The following is an 18,105-nucleotide window of genomic DNA, read 5'->3' as shown; positions in this document are numbered from 1 at the left end:
GTTCTGTCTGCATGTATGCCTGTAAACCAGAAAGGTCACCAGATCTCATTACGGATGGTTGTGAGCCACCATGTGGTTGCTGGGAATTGAACTCAGGACCTCTGGAAAAGCAGCCAGTTCTCTTAACTGCTGAACCATCTTTCCAGCCCCCCCTTGAGTGTTTTATTCCCTACACACTTCCTTCTCCAGCTGCAAGCCCGTAAATGGTGTATCTTTAAAAGGCTCTTAAGGTAGGCACCTCTAATCCCAGCATTTGAGAGCTGAAGGAAGGTTCAAGACTTCAAGGACTGAAGTCCATAGATAAGAAAAAAAGTATATCAGCACATCCTTTAGCTTATGTCTAAAATTAGGTTATTTGTAGATTAAACAGCTCCACCCCCCCCACACACACACACACACCACCGAGTCACATACATAGCTACTGCTCAGGCCCTTAAGCACATTACTAAGGCCTGCACTTGGCTCTTAAGTGCCTCTCATTTGTATGCTTAATAAACCATTCCTACTGGTCTTGAAATTCTTTGTCATGCATGTTAAGGACCTGGGTCACCTGAATAAGAGTCACTGTGGGTTAGAGATTTTACATTTGTACTTCTGCTGTTGTGGCAGGTCTAAAGCTGGCTGGGAGTGAGAATTTCTGGGCACCCATCACCCCAACCCCTCGTTAGGGGTAGGGCAAGATGAAAGCTGTTCCTAGGTCTAAGCTAGCCTAGCCTGTCCCACAGCTGAGAGAACAATGCGGAAAAAAGGGCGGGAGGGTGACATTACCAGGAGCACACTGCTTCCTGGGACAACTAGTTGGGGTGAGACCTTATTAGTCTGAGACCAGGTAGACCCCATAAATCAGGAGCCAGGGTCAGATAGCTACAGACCCAGGTGAATAGCCAGGGTATCGAGGGACCCTTAGGGTGGAGCGGGACTTGGTCTCTGGCAGTATTTGCTGGGCCAGTGTCAGTCTGTTGTTGGGCCTGTGATTCTTGGCCATTGAAGTCTGAATGGATCAGGTTTTCAGGCCCAAGAGGGTACTATCTGCATTTTCACTCAGGTTCCAGCTCTTCTGTGTCTGGGTGGGTGTCCCTGGAGAAGGGGGGCGCCTGCTCACAAACCAGAGTTCTTCTTAGCCAGTACCCCGGTCAGTATGAAACTCTCACCTCTCCACTCACCCAGGCCCCCTAAGTCCAGTGGCTGCCCACACTGTGGGGTCGAAGGAAGGAGGCTGAAGGGCCGGGAGGCCCTCCGGATCTCTCAGATGGCTTTGCCCAGCAGGTGTCGTGAGGGGCGGGGCCTCAGGGGCGCGGCCGTTCCCGGCGCAATCCAGTTGGGTCTCGCGCTCGAGTCCTGCCCCCTGCCGACAGGCCCCGCCCTCGTCCCCGCACTAAAACACCTCCTCCTCTGCCTCCCGGCACAGCGTCTCCGCCTCCGCCGGCGGGGACCCCAAGCTACCGCGACTGCGGGACCCACAGCCCGCAGGACACTGAGCCACGATGTTTCCGAGGGAGACCAAGTGGAACATCTCGTTCGCTGGCTGCGGCTTCCTCGGTGTCTACCACATTGGCGTGGCCTCCTGCCTCCGTGAGCACGCGCCCTTCCTGGTGGCCAACGCCACGCACATCTACGGCGCCTCGGCAGGGGCGCTCACCGCCACGGCACTGGTCACTGGGGCCTGCCTGGGTAAGCCCGGCTGGGCGGAAGTTAGGCAGGGTGTGGTGGGTACCGCGCGGGGCCCGGTGGATGCTCTAGCGTCCCACGCCCAACCCGCGTAGGGAAGCTGATCCAGCCGCTAGTGTAGGAGGCGCAGTGGAGGGGCCGTCTCTGTCTGTATCCCGGAACTACGACCAAAGGTCCAGTTCTGAGCCCAGGTCCGGGGCGGGTTTCTGATTTGTTTTGTTCCCAAAGTGTCCAGGGATTGGGGTGGGACCTGGCGCGCTCCCGGCTGATGGCATTCTTTCCGGTGCCTGTGTAACCCACCTCAAGGGGCACAAAAGTTGGGGACAGGCAGGTGCTGCCAGACCGTGTTATTGGAAAGAGAAAGTAAATCGTGGGCGGGACCATGAGGGAGAGGGGAGGGGCATACTTCACCCCGAACAGGCTGCCAGCGGTCACTGCGTCCTGAAGCTCTGTTGCCGCAAACTGCTGTGGCTCTGGGGCCTAGTACAGGGGTATCTCGAATGGGCATCTGGACAAAGTGGTGTAACCCCTAAAGAGGTTTGACTCTGAAGGCAAAGCCCGCTAGAGTCAGGGCTGGGCATAAGTGCTTCCTCTGTCCATAGTGCATTGACAGCCTGACTCCCCAGCTGTGGCCAGCTGACCCACTTCACAGGGTGGCCATACTTCTGTGCTCTGAAGGGTTTCAAGAGTACAGAGATGGAAACGGGGGCCTGGGTCTCCGGCTACTTCCATGGTACTTCTGGCTACCACGTGGGTTGTTGTTTACAGCACACAACGTTCTTCCTCAAGAGTCCTGGGAACTGCTGCCCATCCCCCATCCCATAGGTCAGCCAAGGTGACAAGGGAGTCCTGCTCAACTGGAGCCTGTCTAGGGTTCCCTGTTATCTCTTTCCCATCACCACTGCCCTGAGGAGGGAAGAGGAGAAGGAACACAACTCTAGTTCTTGGTACCTTGGGGGTTCACCCTGTGATCTTGCCCACTGGCTCTCATGGAGGCCTTCAGAGGAGTGAGTATAGTGGGCAGCTGGTCTCAGACACACATCAAGACTCCACCTGAGTTGAGAATGAGTTAGGGATAACAGTCTCATAGAACTACTCACTACCAATACCTTTCACAGGTGATCTTGGGCAGCTAGAGCCATGGCAGTGTGGCAGGTGTCAGCTGTGAGCCCTTGGTCTATATACCCACGTCTGCCAAGGACGGAGTCTTAGAGGAGGGCATAGATCCTCAGGGGAAAAGCCCTAGACTCTCCTCTCCCTGGCCACTCTGCTTTTGTTCTGGGCCAGCACCCATGGGCTCCTAAGAGTGTTGGTGTACTGCAATGAGACAATCATGTCTCCCCAAGAGGCGGGCTCACCACTTTAGCCTGATGCTCTCAAGGTTGTGCTTCCTGGGCTGAACTGGGCTCTGTGGATCTGCCCACCCACCTATATCTGGCCAAGTAGGTGAAGGTTGAAGCAGGTCAGAGTTGATCCTATGTCTTCCTCACTCTCTGGGCCACGTGCCATACCATGTTAGGCACAGTGACTCATGGGGACAGGCAGTTGGGAAATACCAGGCACAGGGCAGATTCCAATCCCAGCTGGCCAGCTCCTGCTGTATGCCATCCCCAGGGTGGTGGCCTTCCTCCTTCCACTTAGGTGGCAAAGTCCCAGCTGTGAGCCAGTCCCCAGTGTGGGCATGGGCGTCTTCAGGATCAACAGAATGTAATCCATCTGAGTACCTCCTGGGTGTGGAGTCCTGAGGGAAGGATGGTTACTAAGCTGGAAGAGTTGTCCCTGATCCTGGCCCTGCTGTTCCAGGTGAAGCAGGTGCCAACATTATTGAGGTGTCCAAGGAGGCCCGGAAGCGATTCCTGGGCCCTCTGCACCCCTCCTTCAACTTGGTAAAGACCATCCGTGGCTGTCTACTGAAGACCCTGCCTGCTGATTGCCATGAGCGTGCCAGTGGACGCCTGGGCATCTCCTTGACTCGTGTTTCAGATGGAGAGAATGTCATCATCTCTCAGTTTAACTCCAAGGATGAACTCATCCAGGTAAGCCCTGGAGAAACTGTGTCAGGGGATGGGATTAACTCAAGGAAGGATCCTGCTACTGCCCTGTCTTATCCTTCAGGCCAATGTCTGCAGCACTTTTATCCCAGTATACTGTGGTCTCATCCCTCCTACCCTCCAAGGAGTGGTAAGTATCCCTGCTTAGCCCTGCCTTGGAATTACAAGCATCATCTACTGTCTGGGCTGTAAGATAAAGAGGTGGAGGAGAAAGGCCAGCAGGGCACCTCTCTCCTCTCCAGTCCCTCACTTCCTGTGGCTGGTGCCCATCCCAATTCCATCTGTCTGGCTATTTACTGAGTCCCCAGTGGCCAATGCCTAGTGGGCAAAAGGCTCAAATGGAACAGCTACCAGATAGAGTTACCAGAATACCCAGCAGGCCCCTAACCATGTGACTATGAATGTGTGTTCTTGCAAAGCGGTATGTGGACGGCGGCATTTCAGACAACTTGCCACTCTATGAGCTGAAGAATACCATCACAGTGTCCCCGTTCTCAGGCGAGAGTGACATCTGCCCACAGGACAGCTCCACCAATATCCATGAGCTTCGTGTCACCAACACCAGCATCCAATTCAACCTGCGCAATCTCTACCGCCTCTCAAAGGCTCTCTTCCCACCAGAGCCCATGGTGAGACAGCACAGCTAGTCCTGTCTAAGCACCAGGGGAGAGAGCTGCTGGGGACTTCTGAGCACTGGGACAGCATTGGGACAGCACTAGAACTTGTATATGCGCTTTCCAAAGGTTACGGCACTTCAAGCCTGGACAGGTTGTTGGTGGAAGTGGCTATTACAGGGACTTAACTGTCACAGCAGGACTTAACTGCACCTGTCTGGGCTGATTTAGACATTCCTTTCACAGGTTCTCCGAGAGATGTGCAAGCAGGGCTACAGAGACGGACTTCGATTTCTTAGGAGGAACGGTGTGTGGGCAGCCCTGGGTTGGGAGAAGCTGGTTCTGCAATGCCCCCTAGTGGCCATAAACTCTGATTGCATCTGTCACCCCACCCCCACCCCAGGCCTACTGAACCAGCCCAACCCCTTGCTAGCGCTGCCCCCAGCTGTCCCCCAGGAAAAGGATGCAGAGGGAGCTGCTGTGACTGAGGAGAGGACTGGAGAGGAGGGCCAATTGCAGCCCCATGGAAAAGATAGAATTCTAGAGCACCTGCCTGCCAGACTCAATGAAGGTGTGCCGGGGGAAGGAGGGCGGAGGAAGGAGCAGGGTCCCTTGGAGAAGCTTGGCCAGGAGGTCTGGGAGGCTTCCACTTCCCTAACTGGCTACCACCTTCCCACCTGCAGCCCTGCTGGAGGCCTGTGTGGAGCCTAAGGACCTGATGACCACCCTCTCCAACATGCTGCCCGTGCGCCTGGCGACTGCCATGATGGTGCCCTATACTCTGCCACTGGAGAGTGCAGTGTCCTTCACCATCCGGTGAGAGTGGGAAGGGGCATCTGGGGAGAACACATCAGCATATCATACATCAAGGACAGAAGTCTAGGATCATCCATGAGCCATGAGCTGCTAGGGAGATTTGGGGAGGGTAGGTGCTCAGTATCTGGCAGGTGAGCCTCAGAGCCCAACTTGTTTCTGGGGTCATACTTGGTGCTCCCTTCCTAGCTTGTTGGAGTGGCTGCCTGATGTTCCTGAGGATATCCGGTGGATGAAAGAGCAGACAGGCAGCATCTGCCAGTATCTGGTGATGAGGGCCAAGAGGAAACTGGGTGACCATCTGCCCTCCAGGTGAGCTGCCATGACCGCCCACCTGGGACCTGGGGCCTGGGACCTCAGACCTCCACTCAGCCTCCTTTTCCTCCATGTCTCCTCGCCTGCAGACTGTCTGAGCAGGTGGAACTGCGTCGAGCCCAGTCTCTGCCCTCTGTGCCACTGTCTTGCGCCACCTACAGTGAGGCACTGCCCAACTGGGTCCGAAACAACCTCTCACTGGGGGACGCGCTGGCCAAGTGGGAGGAGTGCCAGCGTCAGCTGCTGCTGGGCCTCTTCTGCACCAACGTGGCCTTCCCTCCGGATGCCTTGCGGATGCGCACACCTGCCAGCCCTGCCTCCACAGACCCTGCCCCTCCACAGCATCCACCTGGCCTCCCACCTTGCTGAGAGCGGTCATTCCCAGTTTCCTTGGCTACCAGCCAAGCTCCAAGTTGCCCTGCCCCACTAAGGGGAGCCCTGGGGCTGTGGAATGAGGACATGGGACCCTGCACAGCTGCAAAGGGGGGTTTGATGTAAAGCCTTTGACCAGCCACTCACTATGCTGCTCCTGGTGGGGAGGGATAGGAGTGACCTCCCTGGAGCCCACAGAGCCCCTCCCCTTCACCTGTGCCTTACTCTCCCCCCCTGCCTGCCCACCACAGTGCAGGGTCAGTCCTGAGAACTCCACAGCTGCTGCTTCTCCCCGTTTTTCAAGTTTCCTTGCAGAGTGTGTGAAGACTTATTTATTTTTGCCAAAGTAGATACAATAAAAGCCACAGCTCAGCTTCTGCCTTCCTCACTTCTGCGTGTTACTCTTGCCTCTGACGGAGGTCAGTGGACAGAGCCATTTCTCAGGTGACCGGCGTCTCGATAGCTAACAGTTGGGCCTCACAGAGTTGCTTTGAGACCTGGCAGCTGGGGACCCTCTCCCAGGGTCAGCCCCCTGGCAAGGACTCATGTATGCTGCTCTGTTTGCCCTGACGCCTGCTGACATGTCTCTTGGGCAGAGTTTCAAGTACCAGCTGATATGATTAGGACCTTAGCATAATAAAAACTAAAATGTTGGCTTGGAGTAGCCCAGTGGTTGAGCATTTGTCCAGCATGCACCAGGCTCGGATTCCATCTCAAGCACTAGGGGGAAAATGTTTACAAAAGGTGTCACCCACACATCCGCTCCACATGGTGACACAGTGAGGGTGTGGATCAGGGCTGACTTCAGGGCTGGATCCCTGTGAAGGCTGAAGCTTCTGGAACTGAGGCCTGGGGACCAGGGAAGCTCAGTCCCTGGCCCACACTGGGCGTCTTGCTCAGAACTTTGTGCTTGGCTCTTCTTTCTTGGTTGTCACACTCCTTATTGCCAGGTACATGTTTGCATGTGCCTTTTCTGTACTGTGACTATACCTGTTTCCTCCCAGAATCTTGGCAGGGGCCTGGAATACTGAGGCAAGGTAGTGAGGCCCTAACTCAAGGGAGCAGTTCACCACTGTTTCCTGAAAGTATCCTCTGCTAGAAGTGTGTGTGTGTGTGTGTGTGTGTGTGTGTGTGTTGTACAGTCCTGGAGGAGGGAGAACTGTGAGTGAGGGATGAGCTTAGCTGTCAATCTGCAGGACTTGGCTTAGTCCTACGTGCTCAGCACCCACTTGCCCCTCCCAAAAGGCGCACAGTGGCTGCGGTTGCAGCCCCTAGCCAACAATAACGGTTGGTCTGGTTATGGGTCCTGGGACAGCAGGACTGGGCGAGCCGGCCAGGCAGGTCCTGGCCTAGGTGCCAGGGGCCGCCCCTCCTCTTGTCTCCAGGTCCTGTCCTATAGGGCCAGCCTGTTGTGGTTCTACTTGAGAAGCACAGGGCCCCCCAGCGCCTCTGCAGCCTGTGACACCCAGGCCAGCTTTTCAGGTCAGTTTAGGGGCTTGATGGGGGGCATACCCTTGGAAGTGGATGGGTTTCCTCCTAAGTAGGACTTTGGCACCATCTCCTTGAGTTCTTCCAGGCCTGGGGGAACCCTAATCAGGACTGTGCCCCAAAAGGAGTGCTGGGAGCAGACTGCTGAGGCGGTCTCAACTGTGTCCCCACACTCACTTAACTCACATAGGAGTGCTGCTAACTTACATGTCATTCGTTAGCATTAAAACTTACAAGACTCCAAACTGGAAAAGTATAGAGAAGAAAGTCTAGTCTCCCCAGCCACGGATACAGCCACTGAAAGTATTTGGTCTATTTCCTGCTCGGCATTTTCCTACACACACTTCTTGGCACCCTAAGTCTGGATATTCCGGGCTGGGTGGGGGCTGGTATCTGCACCTCCGCGGCCTTGATCCCGCCCTGGAAGGGTCTTGGGGGTGGGGGTGAGGGACACTACGTCAACATTGCTGCCCCCTGTGGCTTTCCCGGGAGAGCCAGCCACCCTGGGTCAGGCCACCAAGATAGGAGAGGCGGGACAAAGCAACAGCAGCGCTCTGGTGGATCCACCCGGACGTGCTATCCCGGGGTCTCGGGGCCTGTAAGGCCGCAAGGTCGCTGTGGGTCCGCACCCCTCGCAGGCTGTCGGGGTCCGGGCAGGGCGGGGCTCGCCGCGCGTTTCCGGGAGGAGCGGCCCGTCTGCGGCAGGTGCGGCGGCGCGGCTCGCAGGTAGGCATTGGTTCGCAGGTCCCGCGGCTGGGGGCCCAGTGCCGCACCTGCCGGGCTTCCCTACCCCCAACCCTGGGCTCCCAACCCTGGGCTCCCAGCCCCCTGCGTCCCCCGGTGGTCGCACCTTCGGACCTCTGTGTGGAGCGGCGACCGCACGCGTCTGTCTGGGACGGCTGTGTTCCCGAGGTGCACCGCAGCTAGCCTAGACGTGCGTGGATGAGGTTTGCCTGTGGGCCCACCCGCTGCCCTTCCTCTGGACTCCCTGGAGCCTGGCTGCAGCTCAGCTTCCGGCTGGGATGGACCTCCGGTCCTGTGGAGCCCGGGAGCGGTTGATGACCGTGTCTGGTTGCAGTGAGGGTAGCCGTCAAGGGGGCAAAGACTCCAGGTTGCCCTGACATGCTGCTTCCTCGTGTTTGCTTATTGGATTATCGTTCCTCTCTTCCTGGAATATGGGTCGGGGGAAGATATCCCTAAGGACTGAGAAGTGAGAGAGCCGGTCTGGGTTGGTGTCACCGGTCTGTAGCTTTGGGAAATCTGGGGTTAGTACACTGTGGGACAGACAGGGGGCTCTGAGTAGAGGTGGAATGTTCATTCCAGGAGGTGAGAGGGAGGCCCCAGGGGAAGAGAGAAAGACCAGAGGCTGTCTTAAACCAAGATGTGGAGGTGTTTCTTACAAAAGCTGTCCAGTGCCCAGGGCTGGGGCCTTGCACCTGCACCCTTAAGGCCTTATTGGCAGATGGGAGGGGCTGATGAAGTTTACTCTCTGCTTGCCAGCTGTCAGAAGGCCAGGGTATCACAGGCTCAGGCCTGAGGCTAAGGACTTGGTCAAAAGTGATTCAGCCCTCTTCCTTAGGCAGTCCCAGCTTGGGCTCTCTCAAGTCCAGGATATGGCAGGTTCTTCACCCTCTGGCCCTCTTTCAGTACACAATCTCTCTCCTGGCTGCCAGGAGTTGGCCACCTGTTTTTAGGAGTCTTCTGTAGTAAGTTCACACTCTCACTTTCTTCTTGTTTTGTTTTTAGGGACAAGGTTTCTCTGTGTAACAGTTCTGGCTGTCCTGGAACTCACTCTGTAGACCAGGCTGTCCTCGAACTCACAGAGATCTGCCCGCCTCTGCCTCCCAAGTGCTGGGACTAAAGGCATGAGCCACTATGCCTGGTTTCTCTCTCTCTCTCTCTGAGGTAGGATCCTACTATGTAGCTTTGGATGTCTTGGAACTTGCTATGTAGAGCAGCCTGGCCTTGAATCCACAGATATCTGCCTAACTTTGCCGTAACAGTGCTAGGATTAAAAGTGTATGCCACCCCTATGCCACCTCAGGACAGCCAGGACTGTTACACAGAGAAACCCTGTCTCCAAAACAAAAAAGGATATGCCACCACATCTGGCTCACCCTCACTTTCTCGAACTGTCTCTTTCCTGGGATTCAGGCTTTTCCCAGAATCTCAACTTCCTGAGATAACTGGTCCTGGGCAGCAACTCTGGTGCTGAGCCTGCTTCATCCATCCCCAGAGCACCCCTGCCCCAATGCCTTGCCTTCTGTTCACTTTCCTACCTGGTACAAGGAGGTCCCCAGCACTCTCTCTGCACCCTCTGACACACCTTCACCCCTCCTCCCATTTCTTCTGACCTTCCCTTGGCTTCACAGCACCTACTAGAGTCAAGATCTGCTCCTATGGCCAGCCCTGGGCAGCCTGGGCCCGGGGAGGACCAGGAGGAAGAGGAGACCAAGGGAGTCTCGGCAGGGCATCATCGTGCAGAGATGCTGCAGCAGGCCCAGGAGCTCTTTCTACTGTGTGACAAGGACGCTAAGGGCTTCATCACTAGGCAGGACTTGCAGGTGAGCCACAGTTCCAAGAGACTGCCAGGCCCAAAGCCGACCTTGGCTGCTCACCTTGGTCTTTCTTGCCTGGCTAGGGCCTACAGAGTGATCTTCCCCTTACGCCTGAGCAGCTGGAGGCTGTATTTGAAAGTCTGGATCAGGCCCACACTGGCTTCCTCACGGCCCGGGAGTTCTGCCTAGGCCTGGGTGAGCAGGTCCCGGTCACCTGGAGACCCTATTCAGGCCCCTGTGAGACTCTACACAGCCTGTGCCTTTCACAACTACCCAAGCATTCCAGTGTCTACAAACAGTCACCCTATCAGCTGCGTCACCCGTCACCCCAGCTACTCTGCAGTGTATGGTCTGCCCTCCCCCAATCCCTTCTCCTCTGCCAACCCAGGTGGGGCGGGGGAGCTGGCTGTCATTTCCCATTCCCAGGCCAATAGAACTAGAACAAGGAAGAAAAACAGGAAACTGGGCCCTGAGAGAGGGCAGGATATGTTGTGTGTGGCCGGGGGAGTTGGGTAGGTCCGGGGTTAACCCGCAGTCCTGGTCATCTCTCCTCGCATGTCTGCAGGGAAGTTTGTGGGGGTGGAGTCGGCCCAAGGTGGGTCCTCCTTGAGGACTCCTGAGGAAACCTTTGAGTCAAGCACAGGGGGCTCTCTGGAGGAGGACGACGATGTTGAGACATTCTGCACTTCCTTAGAGAAGCTGGGAGTGGCCCGGGTCCTGGGCGAGTGAGTTGATGCTGGGCCCACTCCCTTTCCGTGCTTCTTCCCTCTCCTCAGCATGTTCTGTCCACCTTGCCCGCCTGTCTGTTGCCACAGAATCCCTAGGCCGCCCCAGTCCATCCTTTGTCAGTTGTGGCTGTCTGGGAGAGCGGCCTGGCGTGATTTCCCTCAGGATTTGCATGCATTTCAGGAGGCCATATCTCTGCGGGGCGGGGCGCCACCAGACACCTAGTCACCCACGGGCATAGCTCTTGGTACACAGGCCACCTTGCACTCGTAGAGGCTAAGCAGGCATGAGAGCACATCCCATAGGGATGAGCCGTGCGCGGCCGACGAGCTGCCATTCTGGGCTGCTGGGCTCTCCAGGGGTTCACCGTCTGCAAAGGGGACACCCCCCTCCCCCGGCACCTGCCAGCTCCAGTCTCCGTTCGCACCCTCTAGGCAATGGGCTGTGAGGACACTCTGGGTCAGGCTACAGCGCGAGCGACCCGAGCTGTTGGGCTCTCTGGAGGAAGTTCTGGTGCGCGCGTCGGCCTGCCTGGAGGCGGCGGCCCGGGAGCGGGACGGTTTGGAGCAGGCGCTGCGGCGGTGAGGGCCGGCCTGGCGAGGTTTGGGGTCTCACGAGGGGAGAGAGACGAAGCTGGCAAATGCTCATGCCTGTGATGTCCCGGTTCCTCGAAGGCGGGAGAGCGAGCACGAGAGGGAGGTGCGCGGACTTTACGAAGAGCTGGAGCAGCAGCTGGGGGAGCAGCGGCACCGCGTGCAGAGCCAGGTGGGCCCACGCACGCCACGCCCAGCCTCGCTGGCTTCGCTGGCTCCGCCTTCCCCGAACTGGCCCCTCCCCAGAGGACTCACCTCCGGGAGTCCGAGCTGCCCCAAGTCCAGGGAACTCTGCTCTGCCTCCGCAAGTGCCCCCTTCCCGCGCTCTCCACCCCTTGGCTCCCCGCCCTTGCCTCTCCGCCTGCCTCCTCTGAGCCGGGAGCAAAGGCTCTAGTGCGGCTGTACATCCCAGAAACTACCCCGGGAGGAACAGAGGGGCCACCTGGAGCTGGAGCTGCAGACCCGCGAGCAGGAGCTGGAGCGCGCAGGCCTGCGGCAGCGGGAAGTAAGCCATAGTCATCAGTTCACGCCCGCATCCTCGCACAGACTCAACTTCTTTGGGGGGGGGGGTCCCCTGTGCCTCGAGGTCCTCGGCTAGGAATCGCGAAGGGTCAGCTTGGCACTGGGGGGTGAGGGAAGAGGGAGGGCGTGGTTCGCCAGCCAGCGTTCCACCGTTCCCCAGCTGGAACAGCAGCTGCAGGCCCGGACTGAAGAACAGCTGGAGGTACAGGCCCAGCACACCCAGCTGCGTAGGGCCTACGAGGCGATACGGGCACAGCTGGACCAGGCGCAAGAGCAGCTCAGCCGCCTGGAGGGCGAAGCACAGGGTCGTCAGGAGCAAACCCAAAGGTGTGGTGAGGCGCCGGTGGGGAGGGTAGAGGGTCCCTTGCCCCCACCCTGCATCTGGATCACAACCTTCTACCCACAGAGATGTGGTTGCTGTCTCCAGGAACATGCAGAAAGAGAAGCTCAGCCTCCTAAGGCAGCTGGAGCTGCTGAGGTGCGTCAGGCCTACCTAGACTGTGGAGAAGTGGTCTCCAGCTCCCAGATATTCTTGGCTCCTACCCATCTTGCTGGAAGTCCGCATGTCTGCTCTATAGCCTTCATGCTGCAGTCTCTGTAATCCTCTGGACTCTGGACTCAAGAGCCATCTTCCCAACTCACGGCTTCCTCTAGATCTTAACCTCCTCAGTCTCAAACTCTTCTTCCCTAGGGAGCTGAATCTGCGCCTTCGAGATGAGAGAGATGCCTGTGAGACTAAGCTGCTGGGCAGTAGCCACAGGAAGGCTCTAGCTATCGCCCACAAGCCTGGGCCCACCTACTGCTGCTGCTGCTGTGGCTGGGCTCGGCCCCCCAGACGAGGCTCTGGCCATCTTCCTAGTGCCCGATGACCAGCCCCAAATGACTCACTAGGCCTTCCTTATCTAGAGGAGCTACTCCTAGAAGGGGACTGGTCATGGGTGGTGGTTGCCTGCTAAGTATGGGGCTCTAGGCAGAAAGCATCACCTGCCTGAAGGATCTAACCTCTGAGTGGTCAAGGTCTTCCGTCTCCATCCTGTTTTCACCTCTGTTTAGCGGACCAATAAAGGCCACTGAGTACTGTGCACACTTCTTGCCTTTCGTGTGTCTGGGAGGCCCAGTGCATTTATGGTTCATGCTTGGTGTCCATGGCACAGGTGACATGGAGGGATTCACAGGTGCACACTAACCTGTCATTCCCGTGGCTGTGGGTTCCTGTGTATGTTCTGTGATCCTGGTCATTTGCCAAGCCCTCCCTCACCATCCATCACAGCGGAAACTCCAAGGACTCAGGTTTCAACAAGTGTCCACTCCCATGCTAGTCCTCATGTGGAAAGGGAGTCCTGCCCCTCACTTCCATGGTTAGCTAGCTCTCTGGCCCAGGTCCTTACTCTTTCATCCTCTGGCACCGTTCCTAGACAGACTATATGCCCTCCAGACTGGGTACCTCTTGCAGGGCCCTCAAGTGTCTGTGGGTCTCCCGGTACCCTTCACACTGTACCTGGAGCTTCCCCTCTTGCATTTCCTCAGCCACTAGAACCTGCAGCCTCAGAGTGGTTTCCTGGGCTTAGACTGGAGGAGGATTTGGTCTTGGTCTCAGTTCTGGGCTCTGGTGGGCTAGGTGCCACCTTCTCCACCTCTCCAGTCACCACCCGGGTTCTGCCTTCCGCTTAGCTCTTCTGACTCTGGGTGAGTGGGGAGTCTTGTTGACCACCGGCGCCCTCAAACTAACTTTCCGGCCCCACAGACGGGGCAGGTCCCCAGGTCTCGCCGTGTGGCGCGGTCTTCTGTGCGCCTTAGCACCAAACCAGTTAGGACTTGCCCAGCCCTGGCCGGCCGTGGGCGGGGCTCGCTCGGGGCGGGGTCGCGCGCGGGGCGTGTCCTCGTAGGCCCCGGGCCGAGCATTCTCAGCACTCCAAGCAATCCCTCCTACAGCCGCGGCAGGGGCTGATACTCCAAAGTGTGGTTGGTGAGTGATCCGCGGAGCCAGGCCGCAGGGTGTGGGGAGCAGTGTCCCGAGTGCCTCGCGCACCAGTGTCCCCAGTCTTCACCGCTGGCCTCGGGGACGCCCAGGAGGCAGCGCCGGTAGGACACGGCTGCAGGCTCCTTTCCGGAAGATCGACAACGGGGCGGGAAGGAAGAAGTGGAGGGGGGAGGGAGAAAGCCTCTGTGGTTCTTGGACAGGCCTGGCGATCCCTTTCATGCAGAAACCCAGAAAGTCAAAGTCTGATCACCTTATTCATTGTCCCTGGACACCGGTTCCCTCCCGAGACCGCAGGCTCACCCATTGGCACGCGGGGGAGGGGGGACCGGTAAGGGGCTGTGGTGACTTCATCTCAGTGACGCGGGGATTCCTCGCCTAGCCGCCTTCAATGCCCTGTCCTCTCGGTGGGGCGGGTGCCGAGTGCCATCGAGGGCGCAGGAGAAAGAAGTCCAGGGGCTGATTGTAGGGCGGTTGTGTCCAGGCCTCAGGAGCTATTTCTGGCTGGTCACGGCTCCCACGCAGGCCCTTTCTCAGGAAATTAACATTCAGTCTGCTGATTGTGCCTTGGCTTAGGTTGCTGGATGTGTTCAGAAGCAGCACTCCATAGGTTCTGGGCCTTTAGAGCTTGGCCCCGGGGCTTGCGTTGTGGTCGGGCTTCTGTGTCATGCCCCTCCTTCAGTGAGGCAGCGTGTATTTGGGTCCTATTTCCAAATGGAGGTCTGTAATCTCTTCCACCCTCAGGAGTGGACAGTTGATGCAGTTTGGTGGGGGAGGGACAGTGATGGATGGGTCTGGAGGGTGGGGCACCTGGAGAAGGCATTTGGTCCCTCCCTAGGTCAGGCTGGCCAGCAATGTCCTCTGCCCCACCCTGGTCCAGAAGAAAATAGTAGGCCTGACTGTTAGGCCTGCTTCTAGATCTGGTGTCTGTGGAAATCATTCTGACCACCGCTTCAGCCACCATAGGAGTGGCAAGATCCTACCTGCCAGGTGAAGGGCAGACCACTGACTTTTGACCTGTACCTGCTGGTCCTTCTGACTTATAGAGGTGAGTGCTGGTGCTTGGGCAGAGCCTGCAGGTGGCAGGTGAAAAGCCCTGCATATGCATGCCTGTCTAGAAACCTGACCTGGGGTGCTCAGCTGAGGTCTGTACTGCATACTGTCCACAGTGCAGACACTGGTGTGTCTAGGGCAGGATGTGCCTAGAGGATCTTTGGGGGAATGGCCATTCACCTCTATGGCCTCCTCCTACAGCCCAGAGGGGAGCTGATTGTGCAGGCTCCACCTACCGGCACCTCTATTGTCCCTGCCCAGGCTGGGAGTAGAGAGGTTGCTCTCAGAGCCCTCAGACCTCTGTTTACCTGAGGTCTGTCTGAGCTCTCGGCTTCTCTGCCACATCTGGGGTATTAGTGCTAAGCAATCAGCCAGTGATGTGGGGCTCAGGGAATGCTGTGGGGGTGGCAATCCACAGGAATGCATCCTGAAGGTCTGCTGGGGCTCCCCCCTCCCCCCAGTTGCCAGCAGGAGTGAGTCAGCAAGCAGGTTGGGGGTCCTCCATGACAATTCAATATGGGTGTCTGGCTGTGAGGAGGGGTGTTAGCCCTGATCCCTTGTCCAGGAAGTGAGTCATATATGGTTCCTGGGAAGGCTCCTCTTAAGGCCCACAGCTGGCTGAGCTCCAAACTCTGGAAGTATCTGGGAATTGCTGCATCCCGTCCTGCCCCCATTGGTTTCTAGCTTTCTTTCTAGTTGGAGGCCTGGTGCTTCAGGCCGTCTGACCTCCTCCATGTTTCTGCAGGCCCAGCATGGGTGAATTCAACGAGAAGAAGGCAACATGTGGCACGGTCTGCCTCAAGTATCTGCTGTTCACCTACAACTGCTGCTTCTGGGTAAGAAGTGCTGCATTCTCCCTACATCCCCATTCTTCCTCATCTTGGAGGCCTGGCCTAGGGGCTTGTCCCCAGCTTCCAGACCTGGGCCAGATGTAGTGACCAGTACATACTTCCTGCAGCTGGCTGGCCTGGCTGTCATGGCAGTGGGCATTTGGACACTGGCCCTCAAGAGTGACTACATTAGTCTGCTGGCTTCAAGCACTTACCTAGCCACAGCCTACATCTTAGTGGTGGCTGGTGTTGTTGTCATGGTGACCGGAGTCCTGGGCTGCTGTGCCACTTTCAAGGAGCGACGGAATCTGTTACGCTTGGTCAGCAGGGCCTGGTGGCACATGGTGGGAGTGGTGGGGCTGGGGATGCCTGGCATGGGTTTCTCAGGGGCCTCTGATAGTGGTTCTGAGGCTTGACTCTGGTTAAGTATGTTACTGCAGGCTGTCCCTGTTGAACTTACTAGGGCATCCCCCAGCTGGACCAGCTGAGGGCATAGACCAGATCCAGAGAAGTAGAAGCTAGGTGGCCCAGTCTGTAGCTGCCAATTGGATTCCTCCTGCTTGGCCTCTTGGGTTGGGACTTGCTTTGTGGTGCTCTGGTACTAGGAACTCACTGGGTCCCTGCTTCCTAGTACTTCATCCTACTCCTCATCATCTTCCTACTGGAGGTCATTGCTGGCATCCTGGCCTATGTCTATTACCAGCAGGTAAGGGCCTGAACTGGCCATGGGGTATGTCCAGAACAGGTGTGCACACAGGCAGGTAGATCCCAGGGCTGACTTGGGACTTTTTGGGGAGGGAGGTATTCATAGGATTGAGAGTGTCACTCATTCCAGGCTGGCCTTGTTCTTGCCTGGTGTCTCTTCTAGTCCTGACAGTCCCACAGGGGGTGGGGGTGGGGGTGGGGGGGTGTGGGTGGGTGGGGTCCTGACTCTAGCTTTGCCCTGAGTGTGGGGTGGGCGGTTTCAGACTTTGATCCTACCCACAGCTGAACACAGAGCTCAAGGAGAATCTGAAGGACACCATGATCAAGAGATATCACCAGCCAGGCCAGGAGGGTGTGACCAGTGCTGTAGACAAGCTGCAGCAAGAGGTGGGTGTCCCCCTATAACTCCCCACTTTCCCAGCATGGTGCTATGTGCTGGCAGGCTGGAGGGCTCAGCCACATATTCCTCGTAGTTCCACTGCTGTGGCAGCAACAACTCTCAAGACTGGCGAGACAGTGAGTGGATCCGCTCTGGTGAGGCAAGCAACCGTGTGGTTCCTGACAGCTGCTGTAAGACTGTGGTACCTGGCTGCGGTCGCCGGGACCATGCCTCCAACATCTATAAAGTGGAGGTAGGTGGGTGCTCAGGAAGGGGCCAGACTGACTGGGTGGCTGGTCTGGCTATGTCTTAGGGTACCCTGGTCCAACAGGGCTGCATGTGGGAGCCAGCAAGGTCCACCACCACTCTCTCCCCACTAGGGTGGCTGTATCAGTAAGCTGGAGACCTTCATTCAGGAGCACCTGCGGGTCATCGGGGCTGTGGGCCTCGGCATCGCCTGTGTGCAGGTGCGGAAACATAGAGGTGACTGGGAACACTGGGGTGGCTGGTGGCCCACAGCCCTGTTTACACCAACCTGGCCCCACGCAGGTCTTCGGCATGATCTTCACCTGCTGCTTGTACAGAAGCCTCAAGTTGGAGCACTACTGACCATGGTGCCAGGCCAGGCTGCCAGCCTTGCACTATGTCCCACCCCACTACAAAGTACTACTGAGTTAGACTGCTGACTGCCAGAGAGGTAGCTGTCCTCATGCCATCACTACGACCCCTGGCGACCCCACCTCAGGGGTAGCTTCAAGTGCCTTTCACTGCATACCAAAGTCCCAAGGCTTGAGGCAGTGTACTTGTCCCAGCATAAGAGGGGGCCGGTTGCCAGTGTTGGGCTAGGCCTAGCTGGTAGAATAGGGTTCAGATTATTTGACAAAAGTGCCTCTTGCCCACAGGCTACTTTTCTTTGGGTAGCTGTCATTTGTAATAAGTTTGGGGAGAACTTGGGCATACCACCTGCATGGTGGGTAGAAGCAGGTGGGAAGGGGTAGTTCTGGGTGGGCTAGGTACCTTTCATGCCCGCTGCTGGGAACCCTCAGATCTGCTTACCCCAAACTAATGGGGCAAGCTGAGGGGAACCACACCCCCACAGCATATGCCTTGTCCTCTCCATCCAGGCCTTTCTTGCTCCTAACAGCCTCAGCCCTGGCTTTTGCCCACTTCTGATAACACCATGCAAATGCCCCACGTTCCTGTACACTGTCTCCTTTTGGAACATCTGAATGGGGCACGGCTGTTTTCATCCACTGCTGTATCCCAGATGCCCACATGTGCTCCTGCTATGTAACAGGTGCTCAATAAATGTATAAACAGTCGAGTCAGCTTGCTGACAGGACCTTAGGGTCCAGGGTAGCTGGAGTACTCAGAAGAGTCAAGGATGGTGAAGCCCAATGGCAGAGGCAGTTAGGCTGACCTCTGGTAGCTGGAGAGCCT

At 57.2% G+C, this 18,105-nt stretch overlaps 3 protein-coding genes across 9 annotated transcripts; all 3 read left to right on the top strand.

Moving 5' to 3' along the window:
• Positions 1 to 412: 412 nt before the first annotated feature.
• Pnpla2 (patatin like phospholipase domain containing 2) lies at positions 413 to 6,210 on the top strand. Its single transcript, XM_052714694.1, has 9 exons — positions 413 to 1,671; positions 3,472 to 3,704; positions 3,784 to 3,849; positions 4,139 to 4,348; positions 4,580 to 4,640; positions 4,737 to 4,904; positions 5,017 to 5,149; positions 5,336 to 5,458; positions 5,551 to 6,210. The coding sequence occupies exons 1-9, from the start codon at positions 1,485 to 1,487 to the stop codon at positions 5,828 to 5,830; spliced, it is 1,461 nt and encodes a 486-aa protein (XP_052570654.1). The 5' UTR covers positions 413 to 1,484; the 3' UTR covers positions 5,831 to 6,210.
• A 125-nt stretch (positions 6,211 to 6,335) lies between these two features.
• Positions 6,336 to 12,804, top strand: Cracr2b (calcium release activated channel regulator 2B). 3 transcript variants are annotated; one of them, XM_052714697.1, is made up of 9 exons: positions 8,084 to 9,885; positions 9,963 to 10,074; positions 10,445 to 10,604; positions 11,040 to 11,186; positions 11,280 to 11,370; positions 11,611 to 11,703; positions 11,881 to 12,047; positions 12,127 to 12,198; positions 12,412 to 12,804. In XM_052714697.1, the coding sequence occupies exons 1-9, from the start codon at positions 9,721 to 9,723 to the stop codon at positions 12,587 to 12,589; spliced, it is 1,185 nt and encodes a 394-aa protein (XP_052570657.1). In that variant the 5' UTR covers positions 8,084 to 9,720; the 3' UTR covers positions 12,590 to 12,804. The 3 variants fall into 3 exon arrangements, with proteins under 3 accessions (XP_052570656.1, XP_052570655.1, XP_052570657.1); XM_052714696.1 differs by adding an exon at positions 6,336 to 8,047 and having other exon boundaries at positions 9,694 to 9,885; positions 11,881 to 12,529; XM_052714695.1 differs by having other exon boundaries at positions 8,083 to 9,885; positions 11,881 to 12,529.
• A 774-nt stretch (positions 12,805 to 13,578) lies between these two features.
• On the top strand, positions 13,579 to 17,987 carry Cd151 (CD151 molecule (Raph blood group)). Of its 5 annotated transcripts, XR_008213266.1 has the most exons (10): positions 13,579 to 13,686; positions 14,617 to 14,746; positions 15,497 to 15,587; positions 15,710 to 15,901; positions 16,213 to 16,287; positions 16,569 to 16,673; positions 16,760 to 16,918; positions 17,046 to 17,132; positions 17,215 to 17,362; positions 17,790 to 17,987. XR_008213266.1 is itself a non-coding variant. In XM_052714702.1 (9 exons), the coding sequence occupies exons 3-9, from the start codon at positions 15,504 to 15,506 to the stop codon at positions 17,272 to 17,274; spliced, it is 762 nt and encodes a 253-aa protein (XP_052570662.1). In that variant the 5' UTR covers positions 13,580 to 13,686; positions 14,617 to 14,746; positions 15,497 to 15,503; the 3' UTR covers positions 17,275 to 17,987. The 5 variants fall into 5 exon arrangements, 4 of the variants coding, with proteins under 4 accessions (XP_052570662.1, XP_052570663.1, XP_052570664.1 ...); XM_052714702.1 differs by having other exon boundaries at positions 13,580 to 13,686; positions 17,215 to 17,987; XM_052714703.1 differs by having other exon boundaries at positions 13,594 to 13,686; positions 14,537 to 14,746; positions 17,215 to 17,987.
• Positions 17,988 to 18,105: the final 118 nt, after the last annotated feature.

The sequence above is a fragment of the Peromyscus californicus genome, unplaced genomic scaffold (assembly GCF_007827085.1).
Source record: "Peromyscus californicus insignis strain IS unplaced genomic scaffold, ASM782708v3 Scaffold_4__1_contigs__length_199733344, whole genome shotgun sequence".
Taxonomy (NCBI): Eukaryota; Metazoa; Chordata; class Mammalia; order Rodentia; family Cricetidae; genus Peromyscus; species Peromyscus californicus.
This window is presented reverse-complemented; position numbering and strand designations above follow the sequence as displayed.

Coding starts and splice junctions, on each gene's coding strand:
- Cd151 (XM_052714702.1), top strand. CDS start 15,504: ATGGGTGAATTCAACGAGAAGAAGGCAACATGTGGCACGGTCTGCCTC. Junction 15,902..16,212: donor GACGGAATCTGTTACGCTTG/GTCAGCAGGGCC, acceptor CCTGCTTCCTAG/TACTTCATCCTACTCCTCAT. Junction 16,919..17,045: donor CCAACATCTATAAAGTGGAG/GTAGGTGGGTGC, acceptor TCTCCCCACTAG/GGTGGCTGTATCAGTAAGCT.
- Pnpla2 (XM_052714694.1), top strand. CDS start 1,485: ATGTTTCCGAGGGAGACCAAGTGGAACATCTCGTTCGCTGGCTGCGGC. Junction 4,641..4,736: donor TCGATTTCTTAGGAGGAACG/GTGTGTGGGCAG, acceptor CCCCCACCCCAG/GCCTACTGAACCAGCCCAAC. Junction 4,905..5,016: donor GCCTGCCAGACTCAATGAAG/GTGTGCCGGGGG, acceptor TCCCACCTGCAG/CCCTGCTGGAGGCCTGTGTG.
- Cracr2b (XM_052714696.1), top strand. CDS start 9,721: ATGGCCAGCCCTGGGCAGCCTGGGCCCGGGGAGGACCAGGAGGAAGAG. Junction 9,886..9,962: donor TCACTAGGCAGGACTTGCAG/GTGAGCCACAGT, acceptor TTGCCTGGCTAG/GGCCTACAGAGTGATCTTCC. Junction 10,605..11,039: donor GTGGCCCGGGTCCTGGGCGA/GTGAGTTGATGC, acceptor CGCACCCTCTAG/GCAATGGGCTGTGAGGACAC.